The sequence below is a fragment of the Oncorhynchus kisutch genome, linkage group LG5, assembly GCF_002021735.2.
Source record: "Oncorhynchus kisutch isolate 150728-3 linkage group LG5, Okis_V2, whole genome shotgun sequence".
Lineage (NCBI taxonomy): Eukaryota > Metazoa > Chordata > Actinopteri > Salmoniformes > Salmonidae > Oncorhynchus > Oncorhynchus kisutch.
The window spans coordinates 6,485,583-6,505,014 of record NC_034178.2 but is presented as its reverse complement, the minus strand read 5'-3'; the positions used below and the strand labels follow the sequence as shown (position 1 = coordinate 6,505,014).

The following is a 19,432-nucleotide window of genomic DNA, read 5'->3' as shown; positions in this document are numbered from 1 at the left end:
GCCCATGCTAAAACAGGCTTTGGGCATTAGAGTCCTCTCTCTCTATGGATGAAACCCTGTCAGTCCATGGGCAGAGTATTCAGGTGAGTCAAATGGTGTCACACACAGGGTTGCCAGTTCAAATCCTAATGATACTTTTGTTTTCCAACATACTAATCACATTTCAAAACTAACAGTCTAAATGAACAGCTTTAAATATGTGAAAAAACTAGCGTGGTGCCCTCCCCCCTGTTAGTGTAGTGGACTAGGCACTGGGACCAGAAGGTCACAGGTTCTAATCTTGATGATGCCGAGGATTGAAGCCTTGTGGGGGGGGGGTTTATCAAAAGTTTTCTGCCCTCAGAATTAGATCAAAGGAAAACTCCAATCTGAAATATAGTAAATGTTAGTACATTAAATTCTCTGGTGTTCTGGAAATTAGTGACAACTCATCACATCTGACAAGACTATACATTTCCAACAAAACAAGGACAACCAATTGTTAATGAAGAATACTAAGCCAATACTATATTTGTCAAGCTAATATGGTACAATAAAATTGAGACAAGAACACTTGAAGAAAACATGGCTAACACTTTATTTTAAGGGTCCGTTATAAACCATTTATATGGCATTTGCAAACAGTACACTCACACAAATGTATATATGTCCTTAAATATCCTGTGTTACCATGTACTGCTGAAATTACATTGGTCACTCAACATCAAAGTATAAATAGCGCTCACTTCAGATCAGGGTCTGCAAAAAGACTGTTTATTAAATGGTGAACACACTTTATAAATGACTTATTACGGTCGATTAAAATAAAGTGTCACCAAAACATGCATAACAGTTTGCTGAACATGGTTCAGAGTATTTGATGTGTCAGAAGCACAATGCCGTGTAAAGGCATGACTTTTTGCCCACGCCCGGGCCCTCACTGACACACGGTGCCAGAGAGAAGGTTTTTCGTTACATAACAAAATGATTTATTGTTTACCGACCCACTGCATATTTCACGCAGCAGTTACCCATTTCATTTCACCTAGCTGGCCACTTGGGTTCAACCCAGCCTAAACTATTCTCCATCCCCAAAAAGGTCAGAATACCTCACCTTTTTCATGTATTTAATTTGATTAATATTCCTAAACATGTCTAAAAATAATAAAATGTTTCCTGGAATATCTCATACAGTATTAGAGTTTAAAATGCACCAGCTATATATAAACAGCTTTTCATGAATCGATTACACACCTACAGATTATATATATATATATATATATATATACTTTGATTTTTAGACATATATATACATATATATATATATACATACACACAGGTATATAATCCTAAATGAACGATACAAATTGTATCAACAAAGAAAAGCTTTCTCTGTCTACCAGGGATTGTGCCAGTAACTGTAACAGATTGTCTACATCAAGCCAAGTGCTCTGAGCCCTTTGGATAGGTCTTCAGGGAAAACAACCAAAGGGAATTATCTTGGGATTTGAGCTTGAGTCTACCGTGTCTGTAGCAGCTGCAGGCTTGGAGCCAAAACGACGTGCCCGCCTCTACATCTACTGCAAGACATTCTCTCAACTGAGAAGACTAACTCAGCCAGCTACTATCATAACAACAACAGGCACAAACAGAACACACAGCCAAAAAACTGAGAAACAAATCAATTACACCAATTGAACACAGAAGATATACACATCCCCAACAACCAAGAATCTGTCGATAAATGGGGGCCAATTTGGGGGTGAATGTTTCCAAATGGAGTAGAAAATATAGAATAGAAGTAAGATTAGGAATATAATCAGATCCCTCGGATTCCACAGTTAGTTTTTAAAATGTTTCAAACTGTGACTTGTAAATCAATGCATATCCTCACCTGCACATGATTAACACTTAAGTTATCCACAAACAAATGTACAGTCAAACAAATTCAAACCCTTATATTGTCAAATCTACAACCAACCTTTATGAATAGGGAGAGAGTAGTAGTCTAGCTGGACTCAGTAGCCAGACTGGGACTTCTCAGCCAAGATGGCGGCAGCTAGCTGCTGGGCGTCCGTCACATGAGGGTTCCTCCCCATAACCCGGCCCACCAGCTCAGAGGGGAAGATGTTACACAGGTTGAGGTAGACCTTACCCCGCACCTCCCCGTACCGGCTCAGGGCGGGGGGCTCCTGGTGCATGTGGTGGAGGGACATGGACGGGTGGGATGGCTGAGGGGCATGGGATGGGTGAGGGGGGTAGGGTGGGTGAGGGGGCTGAGAGGAGTAGGGTTGGTGAGAGGGGTGGTAAGAGTGTGTGGTCTGTCCCCATGGAGATGTGTGTCCCCAGCCTACATCGTGGGTCTCTGGTAGACTCTGGTAGGTCTCATAGCAGGACTGAGGGGGTTGGCTGCAGTAGGGATCCCAGGAGAAGGCTTTCCTGGGGGGCGGCGGAGAGCGTTCGTACAGCCGGGAGTCTGACAGGGTCTCCAGCCGCGTGTTGGCCAGGCAGCGGCCCAGAGGGGAGCCAGCAGGGTAGGGGCCGGACTGGGACACAGAGGGGTAGTCTCCAGGGCAGCTGGAGCGGGCGCCTACGGCCTGGTGCTGGAGGGGAGGGGGGGGGGGGGTACAGAGGGCGCTTCAGGTGGGGGTCAGGGGGCTCGTCATGGGGGAAGCTGTGGCCCCGTGCCAGGCTCTGGTAATAGCCATAGAGGACAGAGGCGTGGGGGGAGGGGTGGTGTGGCTCGAGCAGGGGGGCAGAGTGTTGAGAGTATAGGCGGTTGTGTTGATGGTGCTGATGGTGGGTGTATTTGTCCAGCAGAGGGCCTGGGCAGCACAGACAGGAGGCTCGCTCTCCGTACGAGTCGCATCCGCTGCTGACACAGTCTGACGAGCCCAGCAGACGCAGATCGGTGTCCAGCGGGAAGTGGGACTCCGGATTCCTCCGTGCTGCCAGGCCAGAGTGGGCCGGCGTCACTGAGTAGTAGCTCAGATCTGGAGGGTCACAGCTGGAGGAGTAGGGGTCAGGGTGGGGGTGCGGCAGGGTCATGTAGGGTGTGTCCCTGCCCAGGCTCGGTGGTTGTTCCTGGGGGTCGCTGAGGGCAGAGGAGGGGGGTCCTCCAGGGGCAGGGGACAGAGTAACACTCCCACTACAACAACTACTCCCACTACTACTACTGAGGCTGTTGCATTTCTCAGCGTGTCTCAGCTTGTCCTCTGCCTCGCCGTAGGACAGCGCCCGGATGCTGGGGTCACACTGCCTTTTGGGGGCAGAACCTCTCTTGGTACCCATCGCTACATTGTTGGGCACGCTGTGGCTCTTCACCAGCCCGGCCTCGCTAGCCTGGCCCTTGGCGCTAGTAGAGGTGGCAGAGGTCTTGGCACTGGCACGCAGCTCGTCTGCCACCGAGCGCTGGCACTGGGCACTCCTCTCCGGGTGGTAGTACTTACACTTGTGGCCGTAAGTGCACTTCTTGCCTAAAGAAAGGGGGAGAAAGGATAGGGTACTGGATAGCACACAGGCTAGTGATGATGTGGCAGTGGTTCACTTAGAAAGTAGCAACCCAATGCATCTTCAGCACCAGTAGATGGATGTCATCCAGCTGATGAAGAAATGATTCATTCACATTATAACACTGGGAGAAGTCTTCATCATGAACATGGTCAAGGTGAAGTGATAAACATACTAAAGAGTTAATAATAATGGCGGGGCCCACCGTAAGGACAGGGCTGCTTCTTGTGCTCTGGCATGATGGGACGTTTCCTCAGGAAGTTCTCCAGACTGGGACCATGACGACCTAGAGGGTCATCAGGAGGCATGAACCTGGGAGGGAGGGAGGAGCGAGAGAGGGAGGGGAGAGGGAGGGAGGTGAGAGAGGGAGGGGAGAGGGAGGGAGGAGCGAGAGAGAGGGAGGGACGAGGGAGGGGCGAGGGAGCGAGCGAGCAAGAGGGAGGGGCGAGGGAGGTAGGGGAGGAGAGAGAGAGAGGAGCGAGAGAGGGAGGAGCGAGAGAGAGGGAAGGGAGGAGCGAGAGAGAGGGAAGGGAGGAGCGAGAGAGAGGGAAGGGAGGAGCGAGAGAGAGGGAAGGAAGGGAGGAGCGAGAGAGAGGGAAGGGAGGGAGGAGCGAGAGAGAGGGAGGGGAGGAGCAAGTGAGGGAGGGAAGGAGGGGAGGAGCAAGTGAGGGAGGGAGGGGGGGAGGAGCAAGTGAGGGAGGGAAGGAGGGGAGGAGAAAGTGAGGGAGGGAAGGAGGGGAGGAGCAAGTGAGGGAGGGAGGAGCAAGGGAGGGAGGGAGGAGCAAGGGAGGGAGGGAGGAGCAAGGGAGGGAGGGAGGAGCAAGGGAGGGAGGGAGGAGCAAGGGAGGGAGGGAGGGGAGCAAGGGAGGGAGGGAGGGGAGACGGGGCGGAACGAGTGAGGGAGGGAGCAAGGGAGGGTGGGATGGGAGGAGCAAGGGAGGGATGGGAGGAGAAAGGGAGGGATGGGAGGAGCAAGGGAGAAGGGGGGGAGGGGGGAGCAAGGGAGGGAGGGGAGGAGCAAGGGAGGGAGGGAGGGGAGGAGCAAGGGCGCAAGGGAGGGGAGGAGCGAGGGGAGGAGCGAGGGAGGGGAGGAGCGAGGGGAGGAGCGAGCGAGGGGAGGAGCGAGCGAGGGGAGGAGCGAGCGAGGGGAGGAGCGAGCGAGGGGAGGAGGGAGGAGCGAGCGAGGGGAGGGGGGAGGAGCGAGCGAGGGGAGGGGGGAGGAGCGAGCGAGGGGAGGGGGGAGGAGCGAGCGAGGGAAGGGGGAGGAGCGAGGGAGGGGGGAGGAGCGAGCGAGGGAGGGGGGGAGGAGCGAGCGAGGGAGGGGGGGGAGGAGCGAGCGAGGGAGGGGGGGAGGAGCGAGCGAGGGAGGGGGGGAGGAGCGAGGGAGGGAGGGAGGGGGGGGAGGAGCGAGGGAGGGAGGGAGGGGGGGGGAGGAGGAGCGAGCGAGGGAGATTATTAACATATTAACATACTGAATCCTATACAGCCAAGTATTAACATAATGAACATCATACCACTTCTAGGCTAAAGCATATGGACGCTAAGCCGGAGTCGTATCACTCCTTCCTTACTTGTCGTTGACAAACGAGTACATGAGCAGCCGCTCGTCAATTAACTTCTTCCACTCTGGCTTCTCACTGGCCAGGTCGCGGTAGTTGTCGTTGGAGACGATGATGCCGTCGGACTCGTAGGCCAGCTTGACAATGAAACGGTCGTCATAGCAGACCACCCGGCGACCCTGGACCCGACGAGACGGAGTGAACACCAAGATCTTGTCCTTCTCCAGACGACGTAAAATATCCTGGTCTAGAGAGAGAGAGAGAGAATTGGAGAACCGTGTAATCCAGTGAGCACTGAGGCCCATCTGACATATGTATGTGAACTCTCAGGTGTGTGTGTGTTTACCTGTGATGAGGGCGTCAGGGCGGGACTGCTCTTTCTTCCAGGAAGGCACAAACACAGTGATGTCACGGTGACCTCGCTCCAGAAACCAATCAACAGCCAGCTGGATGCCGTAGCAGGAGAACACCTCCTTATTGCCATGGCTACCAGAGACAGATGTTAATTACCTTACAGGCTCTAACATCATATCAACAATATATAGGTGACTTTGACAACAGTTACACAACTACCTTTACAACGGGCTACAATGGAGGAAATAGGCATTGTGTGTTTTCTGTAATCAAGATGACCGTCTATGGTCCATAGACCCTCACCTCATTGCCACGTTGCTACCGTCCAGGACGACGGGCCGCAGGTTGTCCTTGTCCCCCAGGAGGAGGTCTGTCTGATAGGGGCAGTCTGTCCTCCCCTGCTGCGCCTCCACTGCCTCCACATACCCACAGGTGGAAGAGGAGGAGCAGGAGGATGAGGGGATGGGCTGTGAAGCCGTGGACCCAGTCAGCTGTTGGTTTGTCTCGACCTTACGGCCCAGTTTGACCAGCTCTCCCAGTATGTCGTTGATGAGCGTGTACGGCCCCAGCTTGGCCAGCACCAGCCGCACCAGTTCCTCTGCGTAGCCCAGCTTCAGAGCAAACTCCAGCTTGGACTGGTACTCCCTCAGGGCTTCCCCGGATGAAGGCTCCCCTGACGGAGGGTCAGGAGGCCCCTCGGACCCCAGGTCCACACAGGGAGTCCTGCATAGAGGTTGGTGGGTGTTGGGAACAGGCACACCATCTAGATCAGATACGGACACTCCTCCAGCCGGGTTAGAACAGGTGCTCTTTCGGGCTGGCTCCGGGTCACTGTCAAACCCAGCGCTCTCCTCCCCCACCACCTCCCCCTCCTTCCCCCCAGGCGTGGACAAGCTGCAACTGCCGCTGCCCTCGCAGGCCTCTTCCTCCTCCTCGCCCGGCTCCATACTGGGCCCTGTATCGGCGCCAGCCTGCCTGCTGACAGAGCATTCGATGTGGAGGTACTCTAAAACCAGCCCCAGGTCAAGGATGCTGCCTGCTCTATCCTCCTCCGGATGGTCCTTCAGGCCCATGAATCTGTCACAAACATCCAGCTCTGGGCTGAGGCGTGACCCGGAGGACCACTCCCACCACTTCTACCCCAGTCTTACCGTGTCCATGGCATGAGTGCCTGAGAGAGAGAGAGAGGTAAAAGAGTGAGTTAAATGGAAGAGTATTTCAGTGAGTAAAGCCCAAGGACTAACTGAGATCCATTAGACAAGGCTAGACTTCAGTTGAAATACAATAGGAGAGAATCCATGCTCATAAAATGTCTTGTTAAAGTTCGGCTCTCACGAGACATACATCTCCTACACACCTCTGGTGTCAGTAACCTGATGAGAAACTTCAACGGGCTTGACATTCAACACCTGGGAGATTCATTTCTCGGCTTTAGTGAGGATAGGTAGACGGAGCTGTGAGCTTCACCCGAGAGAGAGCGAGCGAGCGAGCGAGAGAGAGCGAGCAAGCGAGAATAATTGAATATACTAAACTAATGATCCTCCATAAACCAATATTTGACACTTTTGGACAAATTGTACTGCAATAAATACAGACCTTAAAATACGCTCTGCGACAGACTGCTGTCTTAGGAAACATATGAGAAGTATTGTATGTTTTTATAGTAAAATAAGGCCATGTCTCGGCTACTTAAACACGGAACCTAATTTGGTTGTTGGATGTGACTAGCTGACCTGGGCCGAGCTCTCCAGCAGGGAACAGATTGGCTGAGACAAAGAGGGGTGCGTTCCTGGGGGTGCCCTGTCCTAATTAAGGGGTTCCCGCTCTTTTAGGGGGGCCAGCCACGCGTGCAGCCTCTCACCCAGCCCATATCACAACACATCAATCTCAGGGGGAACAGAGGATGCTCTGTTTAAACACAAATAGCCGTTATGTGTTGGGCTAAGGCCTGACTCCCCCTGTGCTTCAGGAGAATATGGTTCCTCCCCTGGGGAAGAGTCACTCGTTTGTACACTAAAGGAACAGGAAGTAAAAATCAATAGAGGCACTCAGGCCTCAATGGTAACCAATAGGGTGGCAGAATTTGATCACTTGCAAGTTGCAATTAGGAAATATTAGGTCTGCTCCTCGAAGATAGGGCACCATGGTAGTTGGGGAAGTATCCATTTCAATCCAGTCATTTCAGGAGTCATTTCAGCATTGAAAAACCAATTCAATGGAAAAATCCTCACTTAAAATAAATGGCCATTTTCAATTCTTGAACAGAGGTTTCAATAGATCCCTTGTATTGTGAAATGGATTTGAAGATCCAAACCCGGATGGGCACTATAAACAACTGCATATTATAATATCACAAGAAATAACAGTCAGTGTATAGCCCACAGCATCATCATTTAGCCATAACTGTGCAACAATGTGGTTATAGGGCATCATCACATTAGCAGATACATCTGTTGAGTCTGCAGCCTCTAGCCTTTTAAAGGTACCTAAAACCTAATCCACATGTTTTCATGTCTGCTAAAAGGTAACATCCCTTTAAAAGGTGTCGTGGTGGTGTGGGAGGATGGGAGTGTGCGCATACATGAAAGAGGGCTGCTTAGCAACATGGCCCAGGGTTGCTAGGCTGCAGCGGTTGAAAGAATGTCCCCTAAAAAGACAGAGCCAGAGCTGGAATAATTCTGTCCTTTGTGCACAAAGGAAGACCCGGGGAAGAGGGGCCGCTTAAGTGTGCCTGACTGACGGTCCCCCAACAATACAACTGCCAGTTGCACTCAGGGTCACCTCCACTGCAGCCATTGTCGGGTTGATGCTCAGAGCGCCCGCCGCCTGTCCACAGCCGCACACACAGAAGGGGACTGGGTTGTTGTTGTCTAGGTGACGAGCCTCTCGAAGCAACAGTCCTCCTGATGGGATGCAGAACATGCAGTGAAGGGTGTCCGCCCTGCTCTGAGGCCTTAGCTCAGCATCTTTCAACGTGTGTTCTCGCAGGGACTCCAGATGGCCTAGTTACCTGTTAAGGAGAGAGACGGACGGCAGAGATTTGAAAGAGACTTTGGCCACAAACCCCAGAGGCTCACAGAAGCTGCTTCAGACATGCAGATAATACAATGTCGGCTAAAAAAGCCGTTACAGAAATCTTACGTCATGTAGCCTACAACCTTTTCCTTTCAATAACGTAGCTCATTATCAGTGACAGCACAACTATCAAGCTGTGTGGACTATGATGCCTTGCTGGACAGCCGCCAGCCTCAACTGCCATTTCATTCGATAGCATCTTTCAAACATCAGCCCATAGTCCCTCCTAGTATTGGCGGTGCATTCATTGATTGAAGCACTGAAGCGTAGGCTAATGAATATGTAACACAGGGCTTTGGGCTAGGGGGCAGCGGTGTGTGAGATGGGGGGGGGGGGGGGGGGGGGGGGGGCTGGATTTTCCCTCCTTGGTTCTGGTGTTGATGGCGAAGAGGGGGGTGGCTGTCTGCAGAGTTGAATTATTTCCAAAGAAAAGGAAGGGTTGGCCCTGTTCAGCACTGGCTGGGAGAGATGAGGGGACTGAAGGCTTTGCTTCCATTAGCCAGGGCAACAGATGTCTTCTGGAACCGCAGGGGAACGAGAGCAATCTCTGGTCCTCCCCCTCCCCCTCATGCTCCATGGAGCCCGCTGCGCCCGCCCCGCCAGACAGACAGAGTCACGTGACACTAAAAGGGAGAACCTTTTCTTGGTCCTAAAAAAAATATCACGACACGGTCTCTTCCCCAACTCATCAGTAACACATCACTCATACGCCAGCACCCAGCCAGTGAGAATGTTTCTCGTACCTTCATCTCAGTGGGCCAGTTTTTCCAGTAATGTTCGTCCAAAAGTATTTTGAAGCAAAGCAATTAACAAATAATTTACCTTTTAAAACCAAACTATTGTCAAACTGGCCAAGTCTCCAATAGTCTCTTAGAATTCAGACCGAGGCTTAAACCACGGACATGAAGCTTAGTTTGATTCTCATTCACTTTCGGAGAGATTATTCCGTCAGAGAAAGCAAGAGGAAACTGTACTCCAGAATAACCTAAATGACAGAGTGAAGAGAAGAAAGCCTGTACAGAATAATATCTTAAAACACAAGGCCAAATCTACACTGGATTTGCTTACCAAGAAGACAGTAAATGTTCCTGAGTGGCCGAGTTACAGTTTTGACTTAAATCTATTTGAAAATCTATGGCAAGACCTGAAAAGGGTCGTCTAGCAATGATTAAAGAATGAATGGGTAAATGTTGCACAATCCAGCTGTGGAAAGCTGTACGAGAAAGACTCACAGCTGTAATCGCTACCAAAGGTGCTTCTACAAAGTACTGACTCGGGGTTGTGAACATTTATGTAAATTAGATTTCTGTATATCATTTTCAAAAACTGGTTTTCGTGTGTAGATGGGTGACAATTTGTTTATATTTCATTCATTGTGAAATCAGGCTGTAACGACAAAATGTGGAGTAAGTCAAGGGGTATGAAGACTTTCGGAAGGCTCAGTATATCTCGGTCAAATTCAGACTATCCCAATCGATTCTTTTCAGAAAGAAGTGTGGCATAACTTACTCCAACCTCCTCCTCACAATGTGTTATTTTTCACTAAACTGTAAAACCAGAATAAACTAAATGTTGAAACAAAAAATGTGCACAGTGAGCGTCTCATAACATACACCCTCTCGTGCTAAAAGTCTCTTAAAAGAGGCTGTGAAAAGACATTTGCCCCAAAGCCCTGTGAAAGAGAAACCTGTCACCAGGTGTGGTGAGACAACGTGTTGAAAGGTGACCCCTCCACTGGTGAAGAGACATGCCCTTGGTCAAACATAAATCACTACACATTCCAAGGAAAAATAACACATGAAAGCCTAATTGGGTACAGCTAAATACTAACATATTTGATGTCATTACAAATGCTCATGGCAACTTGTTTTTTGAAACCTGTTATAATTCTGTCAGAAGACATAAGCCTATTGAAATGCTGCATTGAAACAGACATGGTTTGATGGGAAAGATAGCCTAAATAGTTAGGCCTAATATCTCCACTTACCCTGACCTCAGCAGAACATCCAACGGCCAAACAAAGCAAACCTCCTTAGTAAAATGGCCTTAAGGAAATAGCTTGGTTCATTCCAGCATTAGAGAAAGCTTTTGGAAGTTCATAGATCCCCGCTCAACAGATGTGAGCAAAAAATTAAGTATTTCACATTCCATACGCTTCCTACTCTTCAAACCCAAAATCCAAGGATAGTGTGTTTACCATAAGGCACAGTTTTTCCCAAGAAAGCCAGGCAGGTTGAACAATGAGTGTCTCAACAGATGGAGCTACAATGTCGACCATTCCTCGGTTAGACACTGGCTGCCTGGCTCCACCAATGGGAGTGCAGTGACCTCACAATGAGACACACAAACGCAGGCGGGCAGGCGCATATGAACCCAGTCTCCTATAGGCACGCGTAGACAGATATACACACACACCCCCTGTCACTCTGAAAGGGTCTTCCCCTGTGTGAGCAATGAATCAAAGAGGGGGTGTATGGTCAATAACAGAGGCACACAAAGGGACCCATGCAGGCAGCTGCAACATGAGGCTAAGCGCTGCTAGAACACAGGCCTGGGGTGAGGAACACCTGGCTAGCTGGGGAACTGCAGCAGCTCTAACCCCTTTGTTTTTGGCTTGGTTGGGGTGAGGGTCAGGGTTACACACTTCTACTGGGGTAAATCATGTTAAAAGCACTGCATGTCCTTACAGAGAATGCAAGAGGGGAGGGGAGGGGAGAGTCGCAGTGGGGTGAAAGGGGACAGGATGGGCATGTAGGGTGGGCTGGAATGAGGATGAAAAGGGGGACTTCATTGTTCCGGGCAGCACACTTTAAGGGAAATGACTTGGAAGCAAAAATAGTTAGTTTAGTTCCTGAACTTTAAGTTGGGATAAACACTGCATGTACGTAGGCTAGAGAAAACAAACACAAGTTTAAATAGAGTTGGTGGCACTGGACAGAACTTTTTTTAATAAACAAAAGTAAAATGCTCCCAACTGTGACTTGTTTATCTGACACTCACATAAGTCACTGTTGGGACTGTGAGCATATCATAGTTGTGTTTTAGCACTCAGTATTACCTTGGCTGTGTAATAGAACCACAGCAGCTGTGGAGAGCAGAATAGCCCGGGCAGATGTTTGAGGGCTGGAGGCAAAAGAGTAAAGCTGGCCCATGGTACTGTATAACAGTCTAATAACATAGTAGACCAGGGATCAACTAGATTTCAGCCAAGGGCCAATACTTTCTGGAGCAGATGGTTGGAGGGCCAGAACAGAATGACAAATCATTTGTAGACTGCAAATGGCCCACAACAAGTCCAAACAAATATGTTTGACTTTAACAATCATTACAAACCTTGCTTACATTTGAATACAATCAAATTTGGCCCGCCAGTTGGTGAACGCTGCCACTCTCAGTTACAGCGGCTTAGAGACCATCTGCCCCCTCGGCTTAAAGTAAACAGGTGTCTTTACGACATCTGCTGGAGGTCCACCAACATACTGTATAACATAGTCTAATAACACAGTAGCCCATTGACCATCAGCCACACTGTTACAGTGGCTTAGGGACCACCTGCCCCCTCGACTTAAAGTAAACAGGTGTCTTTACGACAACTGCTGGAAGATCACCTATACCACGATTTGCATTCTCAGACAGCCACAAATAGCTGGCATTCCTCAAAATGGAAGGTTGTCTTCAACACAGCACTCCAAACACCACACAGTTTCAAAGGTTAGATGAAGATTTGGTTACAAATGTTTTTTCAACAGTAATAGGCCTAGGACAATAGGACTGAACTACTCAAATTAGGGTTAAAAAGGAAAGTAGCGAAGTAGAGTCAGGGACACTTACTAGAAGACACTGTGCTACCAGTGTCAAAGAGAGCCGTGTGGCCACTGTCATAGAATTAGGCATTAGAATAGTCATTTAATAGCATCTCTATGGCCCCTGTGCTCTCTAACCTTTTATTTGACCCCGCTGGCTTTTCAGTTACAAGGGTCACGTCACCACTGACCTCCTGCCATCTCAGTCAACATACACATGTTCAGTAGGCACAAAACATGAGGAAAGTTGAGAAAATATTTAGGAAATGATTTTGCCCTAATAAAAAAAAAATTGGCTTAATAATTGTGTCCCTTTATTTACTTTTGACCACTGACCAGTAATGACTTCTATCGACAGGCGGCCTCCAGCCTTGGCAGAGAGGGCCAGGTCGGTGAGGAGCAGTAGCAGGAGTGTTGTGGTCCATGGGGCCAGGTTGAGGACCTGGAGGCAGGCAGGAGAAAAGGAGAGACCCTCATGGGACAGACCAGCTGTTGGGCCAAGCAAACCCATTGCCCAGGTCAGACAACTCCGCAGTCAGCCCGCCCAATTATGAATGGTGACTTCTGTTTAAAAATTTTAAAAATCATGAGGCTTCCATGCTCATGTCTGGGGTGCCCCTCTCTCTTACAGCTGAATGGACCAGAAGAGACTGGGACACGTGCAAGCTGGCCTGGGTAACACACACGGGGCCCGATTTGATCTATATCGCTAAATGTCTAACTTAAAAAGCACAAGAAATTCACTCACCAGTGGTAGGTAGCCAAGTTAGCGACATTAAAATCAGCAGCACTCATTTGGTGGTCCTTACATGCTCTAGTCTACAGTGCCAACAGCTGCTGGGCGTGGCATTCGACACAAAGTTGACAAGCTAAAATGTAAAAATAATTGACAGCTGCAAAATGATAACGTTGTTGTCGGTTACCGAACTAGTTAGCTAGCGTTGACAGGATTAGACCGCCTGCAGCATTCCTGCTTTCTTTTGAAGTTCGACGTGTAATTCATACCGAAATCTTGATCGTCAGAACCACCAGTAACATCATCCAAGCTAGCTACATACAAACGGCTAGTCAAATTTACGGCACTTGTATATGTGTCCCAAACTTGAAAATGTCTGATCATGAAACGAACCTTTGTCATGATGCAGTTCACCTGCTGATGCTTGACATAAACATCCGGCTCGAGTTGTCTGGGAGGCTAGAGCAGGCAGGCTAGAGCTAGGAGCAGTGCGTGGTACAGGGTCATCTTGTGGTGAGCTGACAGATGTACAAGGAGTCTTTACTTGAAGATAAATTCATTAAAATGGGTTAAATTATGGAAACGTCATGAAACATTTACTTGGGGTTCTTTTACATGGTTTGTATAAATGTTACCATATTTGGAACACTTAAAATACAATATCTCCATGTTTCTTAGGCTCAGATTAATTTGACATTCAACAGACATTCGATTTGTTTACAGACCCATTTATTTCACAGAATAGAGAAGACTGAACGCTTTATGTTAAAGGTTAACAAAACTACCTCACACAATTTAGTAAATTACTTAGGATTTTATTCAATGGAAAAAAGACCTTGAGGAAAATACAACAATTCCCATAATACACAGAGGACATAAATTAGAGTAGCATGGTAGAAACACTTGAGGAAAACATGTCACCTGGGCAGCAGAGAACCTTGTCACTGTGTTGCTGCAACGTTGCCACAGCCAAGGGCACACTGCTGTGTTATCCAGGAAAATCAGTGATTTAAACTCAGAATTTTGTCATTTTTGAAAAGTGAATGAACAGAGGTCGAGGGTTATTCCTGTACATGAACCTCCAAATGATACAAAAGCTAAAAAAGGGATTATTGCCCTAAAATAAACCATAAATATTTATATTGATGCACATTGGTTTAACAAAACATTGCCTCTGTAAACATTTAACATAATGTGTGCATTAACCTTTATAAACCACTGCAGCCGCATCATTTTAAGGGTAATAAAAATGACAGAAACAAACTAAGGAGTTAAAAATGTAAATCGATACTTTCTGTAGTGGTTTGTAACACTTAAAATGTGTGACTTATGCCATCTTGGCATGGCACCGCGTTTCACAGATTTGCAGAGGAGAAAGCATCTCATTTCTATATTCTTACAGCGTTGCGTTCCTTAGAGGCCTGGAATCATCCAAACAGGATGTGACTGTCCACTGTAAGAGGGTCAAGCTTTGGAGGGACATGTGATAGAGACATTATAATTTCCATTCTTGAAAAAAAGTTTGTCCATACAAAGAATCTAACCAGGGTGCCAGTCTAGCTCCTTGCTGCTGCTTCAGACAGGCACCCAGGCTAACCAGGAAACATTAGGACAAACAAGCGCAGTCCCATTTTTCACTCGTTGGATCAAGGGGCAAAAGGAAAACAAAACAATTAAAACCAGGAGCTGCTGGGGTTTGGAAAGGCTTCTAGGTTGTTGTCGTGTTGCTTTAATCCATAGCATACTACTGCCTGGACTGGGACAGACTGTACAAAACAAAATGTCCCCTTCTGCCCTCAGAGTCAAGATACTAAAATAAAGCAGACAAGCTGAGGGGGTGAAGCTACCAGGCTATGGTGGTCTGTTGGTATTAAAGAGTCCAACATGGAAATACAACAATTTCACAAACGTATCAAAATGGGGACCATGCTGCTTCATAATAGTTTTACATGGAATAATTCAATCTCACTCAAATGTCAGATTTTGATACATTTTCCTGTAGGAGTTATGAGCAAAACCTAAAGCATTTGTCACAACAGATTGTACAAGTAGCAACAAACGTAAACCTGAATTCAGTGGAGGGGCCCATTAAAATGAAAAACAAATCGAACCTGTGTTTGCTGATACATTTGGATATGTTGTGGATTTTAAATCTTCATCTACAAATCTTTAAGGTATATTTAATCTTGACGCTTGTTCCATTGAATACCCTGGTCATCATGCTACCAAATGGTGGGTCAAAGTCATGACTCATGACCAAGACTGTTCTCTAGAGTCTACTGTACATATCAACCCATTCACAGTTTACCCAACACGACCAAGGAGAGGCAATGTGGCACATTAAAGTTGAGGGAGGCTGGAAAAGACCCTCAGGAGTATATGGGACTGGAAAGGCCCCTATAAGGTTGCAGTGTCCTATTAAGGGTTAAGTCGACATCTTTGATGAAACTTCTCTCCACACTTTAACCCTGTTTGAACCCTTATCAAGAGGAAGGCCAGAGTGAAAGAGAGACAAAAGTTACATTTTCAATGTCAAGCACGACCCATTTGAAGATGTACCCATGTGGTGACAACGGCATGTCAGTCAGAGGAACTGATCTAAGAAACTCAACACAGAGGTTGACCTGAACATGACCTGGACTAAACACAATAACAAACTACTGTATGACCTTTCACCTGTCTGGTGCTATAAGCTTCCCTTCCTCTGCAACAGTCTCTTTCTTCCTTTTCCATCCTCCTCTGTCACACAACACATCCCCCTCTCTTTTCTTCCAATAGACACACATTAACATCTACTAGTGTTTTGAATAAGTCGGGCTCAGATCCCTACTCCCACTGGTGCAGGAGGTAAGGGAAGGCTCTAGTAGGGTTTGGGGGCTCTGTTGTCAGAGCAGAGTAGCCAATGGGCATGATGACAGCACTACCAACTGACAAACAAACACAGTCCCATCAGCCTATAGGGACACCGTGGCCTCCCCTTCATGATTTCAGTCCGTTTATCGTGCAATTGTCTTTTCTTATTTGAAACCGGTGATATTTAGTTATCGCGCCACCTCAGAGCTCAGTGAAGCTCGATACTCCAGTTGTACGTCAAGTTCAAGATCGTCATGAGTCATCATTATGGTGGTAATAAACCGAGGGGTGCTGTCTTCATGCTGCTGGGTGTGTGTGTACACTACCAGCTAAGCAGAGAGGTACGGCCCAGGGTCATGAAGTAGACCTGGCTGGAACCTCCAGAGCGCACCGACGCAAAGAACACCTGCAGGACATAGACAGTGTGAGAGAGAGAGTGTGAGAGAGAGTGAGTGAGAGAGTGAGAGAGAGAGTGAGAGAGAGAGTGAGAGAGAGAGTGAGAGAGTGAGAGCGAGGGATCTTTATCAACATTGATGAACATCTATGCAAGTAACCAAAGTGTGTGTGTGTTGTACGCATAACTCACCTTGTCATTCCTCTCACACAGGAACTTGAGTCTCTGGGCTCTCTTGTGCATGAAGACCCCATCCAGGTGTCCTGTCTCCACAGACCTGATCTCTATGGCCTTCTCCCCCCAGCCCATGATCTGGTTGGACCTAATGTAGGCTACACACACAGATGGACAAAAGTTATTAAGAAAGTGTGTGTGTGTGTGTAAGTGTTTATTGAAAACTACTAAGTACTTAAATTGTGTACAGTGCATTCGGAAAGTATTCAGACCCCTTCACTTGTTCAAAATGTTGTTACGTTACAGCCTTATTCAAAAATTGATTAAATAAAATGTTTACCTACACACAATAACCCATAATGAAAAAGCAAAAACAAGTTACACATATTTGCTAATTTATTAAAAAATGAATACGTTATTTACATAATTATTCAGACCCCTTACTATGAGACTCGAAATTGAGCTCAGGTGCATCCTGTTTCCATTTGATCAACCTTGAGATGTTTCTAAAACTTGATTTGAGTCCACCTGTGGTAAATTCAATTGTAGGGCATGATTTGGAAAGGCACACACACTAGAGGTCGATCGATTCCGATTTTTCAACACTGATACCGCTTATTGGAGGACCAAAAAAAGCTGATACCGATTAAATCGGCCGATTTTATATATGTAATAATGACAATTACAACAATAGTGGGTGAACACTTATTTTAACTTAATATAATACATGAATACAATCAATTTAGTCTCAAATAAATAATGAAACATGTTCAATTTGGTTTAAATAATGTAAAACTGCAATATGTGCCATGTAAGAAAGCTAACGTTTAAGTTCCTTGCTCAGATCATGAGAACATATGAAAGCTGGTGGTTCCTTTTAACATGAGTCTTCAATATTCCCAGGTAAGAAGTTTTAGGTTGTAGTTATTATAGGACTATTTCTCTCTATAGCATTTGTATTTTATATACCTTTGACGATTGGATGTTCTTATAGGCACTTTAGTATTGCCAGCCTAATCTTGGGAGTTGATAGGCTTGAAGTCATAAACAGCGCTGTGCTTCAAGCATTGCGAAGAGCTGCTGGCAAACGCAGGAAAGTGCTGTTTGAATGAATGCTTACGAGCCTGCAGGCTGCTCTATCAAATCATAGACTTAATTATAATATAATAACACACAGAAATACGAGCTTAGGTCATTAATATGGTTATATCTGGAAACTATAATTTTGAAAACAAAACATTTATTATTTCAGTGAAATACGGAACTGCTCCGTATCGAACGTGTGGCATCCATAAGTCTAAATATTGCTGTTACATTGCACAACATTCAATGTTATGTCATAATTATGTAAAATTCGGGCAAATTCATTATGGTCTTTGTCAGGAAGAAATGGTCTTCACACAGTTCGCAACGAGCCAGACAGCCCAAACGGTTGCATATACCCTGACTCTGCTTGCACAGAACGCAAGAGAAGTGACACAATTTCCCTAGCTAATATTACCTGATAACATGGATGTCCTTTAACTAAATATGCAGGACAAGCTAGTTAAACTAGTAAGATCATCAACCATGTGTAGTCAACTAGTGATTATGTTAAGATTGATTGTTTTTATAAGATACGTTTAATGCTAGCTAGCACCTTACCGTGGCTCCTTGCTGCACTCTCATAACAGGTGGTCAGCCTGCCACGCAGTCTCCTCATGGAGTGCAATGTAATCGGCATCCAAAAATGCAGATTACCGATTGTTATGAAAACTTGAAATTGGCCCTAATTAATCAGCCATGCCGATTAATCAGTCGAACTAACACACACCTGTCTATATAAAGGTCCCACAGTTGACCAGAGCAAAAACACAGCCACGAGGTCTAAGGAATTGTCCACAGAGCTATGAGACCGGACTGTTTCGAGGCACAGATCTGAGGAAGGGTTCCAAAAAATGTCTGCAGCATTGAAGAACACAGTGGCCTCCATCATTCTTAAATAGAAGTTTGGAAGCACCAAGACTCTTCCTAGAGCTGGCTGCCCGACCAAATCAGGGGAGAAGGGCCTTGGTCAGGGAGGTGACCAAGAACCTGATGGTGACTCTGACAGAATTCCTCTGTGGCGATGGGATAGCCTTCCAGAAGGACAACCATCTCTGCAGCACTCCACCAATCAGGCCTTTATGGTAGATTTACTGAGGAGTGGCTTCCATCTGGCCAAAGGCACACGACAGCCCGCTTGGAGTTAGCCAAAAGGCACCTGAAGGAGTCATAACATGAGAAACAAGATTCTCTCGTCTGGCGAAACCAAGATTAAACTCTTTGGCCTGAATGCCAAGCGTCACGTCTGGAGGAAACCTGGCACCATCCCTACAGTGAAATGTGGTGGTGGTGGCAGCATCATGCTGTGGGGATGTTTTTCAGCAGCAGGCACTGGGAGACTCCTCAGGATCGAGGGAAAGATGAACAGAGCAATGTACAGGGAGATCCTTGTTTCAAAACTGTTCCAGAGTGCTCAGGACCTCAAACTGGGACAAAGGACAACGACCCTAAGCACACAGCCAAGACAATGCAGGAGTGGCTTCAGGACAAGTCTCAATGTCCTTGAGTGGCCCAGCGAGAGCCCGGACTTGAAAAGCTCTGGAGAGACCTGAAAATAGCGGTACAGCAACACTCCCCATCCAACCTGACAAAGCTTTGGAGGATCTGCAGAGAAGAATAGGAGAAACTCCCCAAATACAGGTGTGCCAAGCATGTAGCGTTATACCCAAGAAGACTCGAGGCTGTAATCACTGCCAAAGGTGCTTCAACAAAGTACTGAGTCCAGGATCTGAATGCTGTAAATGTGATATCAGTTTAGTATTTTTAATAAATCTGCAAAAAGTTCTAAAAACCTGTTTTGCTTTTTCATTATAGGGTATCGTGTGTAGATCGATGAGGGACTTGACAAATAGTTTTTAACCCATTTTAGAATAATGCTGTAGCGTAACAAAATGTGGAAAGAGTGAAGGAT

The 19,432-nt window shown here is 47.0% G+C and overlaps 2 protein-coding genes across 21 annotated transcripts in view; both read right to left on the bottom strand.

Moving 5' to 3' along the window:
• Positions 1–553: 553 nt before the first annotated feature.
• On the bottom strand, positions 554–13,522 carry LOC109890398 (probable ribonuclease ZC3H12C). Of its 3 annotated transcripts, none has more exons than XM_031824306.1 (6): positions 13,410–13,522; positions 5,706–6,573; positions 5,395–5,534; positions 5,061–5,295; positions 3,695–3,801; positions 554–3,455 (listed from the first exon to the last, which is right to left on the bottom strand). In XM_031824306.1, the coding sequence occupies exons 2-6, from the start codon at positions 6,473–6,475 to the stop codon at positions 2,365–2,367; spliced, it is 2,343 nt and encodes a 780-aa protein (XP_031680166.1). In that variant the 5' UTR covers positions 6,476–6,573; positions 13,410–13,522; the 3' UTR covers positions 554–2,364. The 3 variants fall into 3 exon arrangements, with proteins under 3 accessions (XP_031680166.1, XP_031680167.1, XP_031680165.1); XM_031824307.1 differs by lacking the exon at positions 13,410–13,522 and adding an exon at positions 13,029–13,403; XM_031824305.1 differs by lacking the exon at positions 13,410–13,522 and adding an exon at positions 8,184–8,729.
• Positions 13,523–13,815: 293 nt separating this feature from the next.
• The window catches only part of LOC109890577 (mitogen-activated protein kinase kinase kinase kinase 4), a 53,591-nt gene continuing 47,974 nt past the window's right edge, over positions 13,816–19,432 (bottom strand). For all 18 annotated transcript variants that reach the window (XM_031824289.1, XM_031824292.1, XM_031824295.1 and 15 more), the window contains 2 exons: positions 16,456–16,595; positions 13,816–16,275 (listed from right to left, as the gene is read on the bottom strand). In XM_031824289.1, coding sequence (XP_031680149.1) covers positions 16,192–16,275; positions 16,456–16,595 — 224 coding nt within the window. In that variant the 3' untranslated portion in view covers positions 13,816–16,191. The remainder of the gene's footprint in view (positions 16,276–16,455; positions 16,596–19,432) is intronic.

Bases quoted from the DNA above. Each gene is read 5' to 3' on its own strand.
- LOC109890398 (XM_031824306.1), bottom strand. From the start codon at position 6,475: ATGGGCCTGAAGGACCATCCGGAGGAGGATAGAGCAGGCAGCATCCTT. The intron at 3,802-5,060 runs GTAAGGAAGGAG...CCTCCCTCCCAG, and splicing joins TACTCGTTTGTCAACGACAA to GTTCATGCCTCCTGATGACC. The intron at 3,456-3,694 runs GTGGGCCCCGCC...CCCTTTCTTTAG, and splicing joins GAAGCAGCCCTGTCCTTACG to GCAAGAAGTGCACTTACGGC.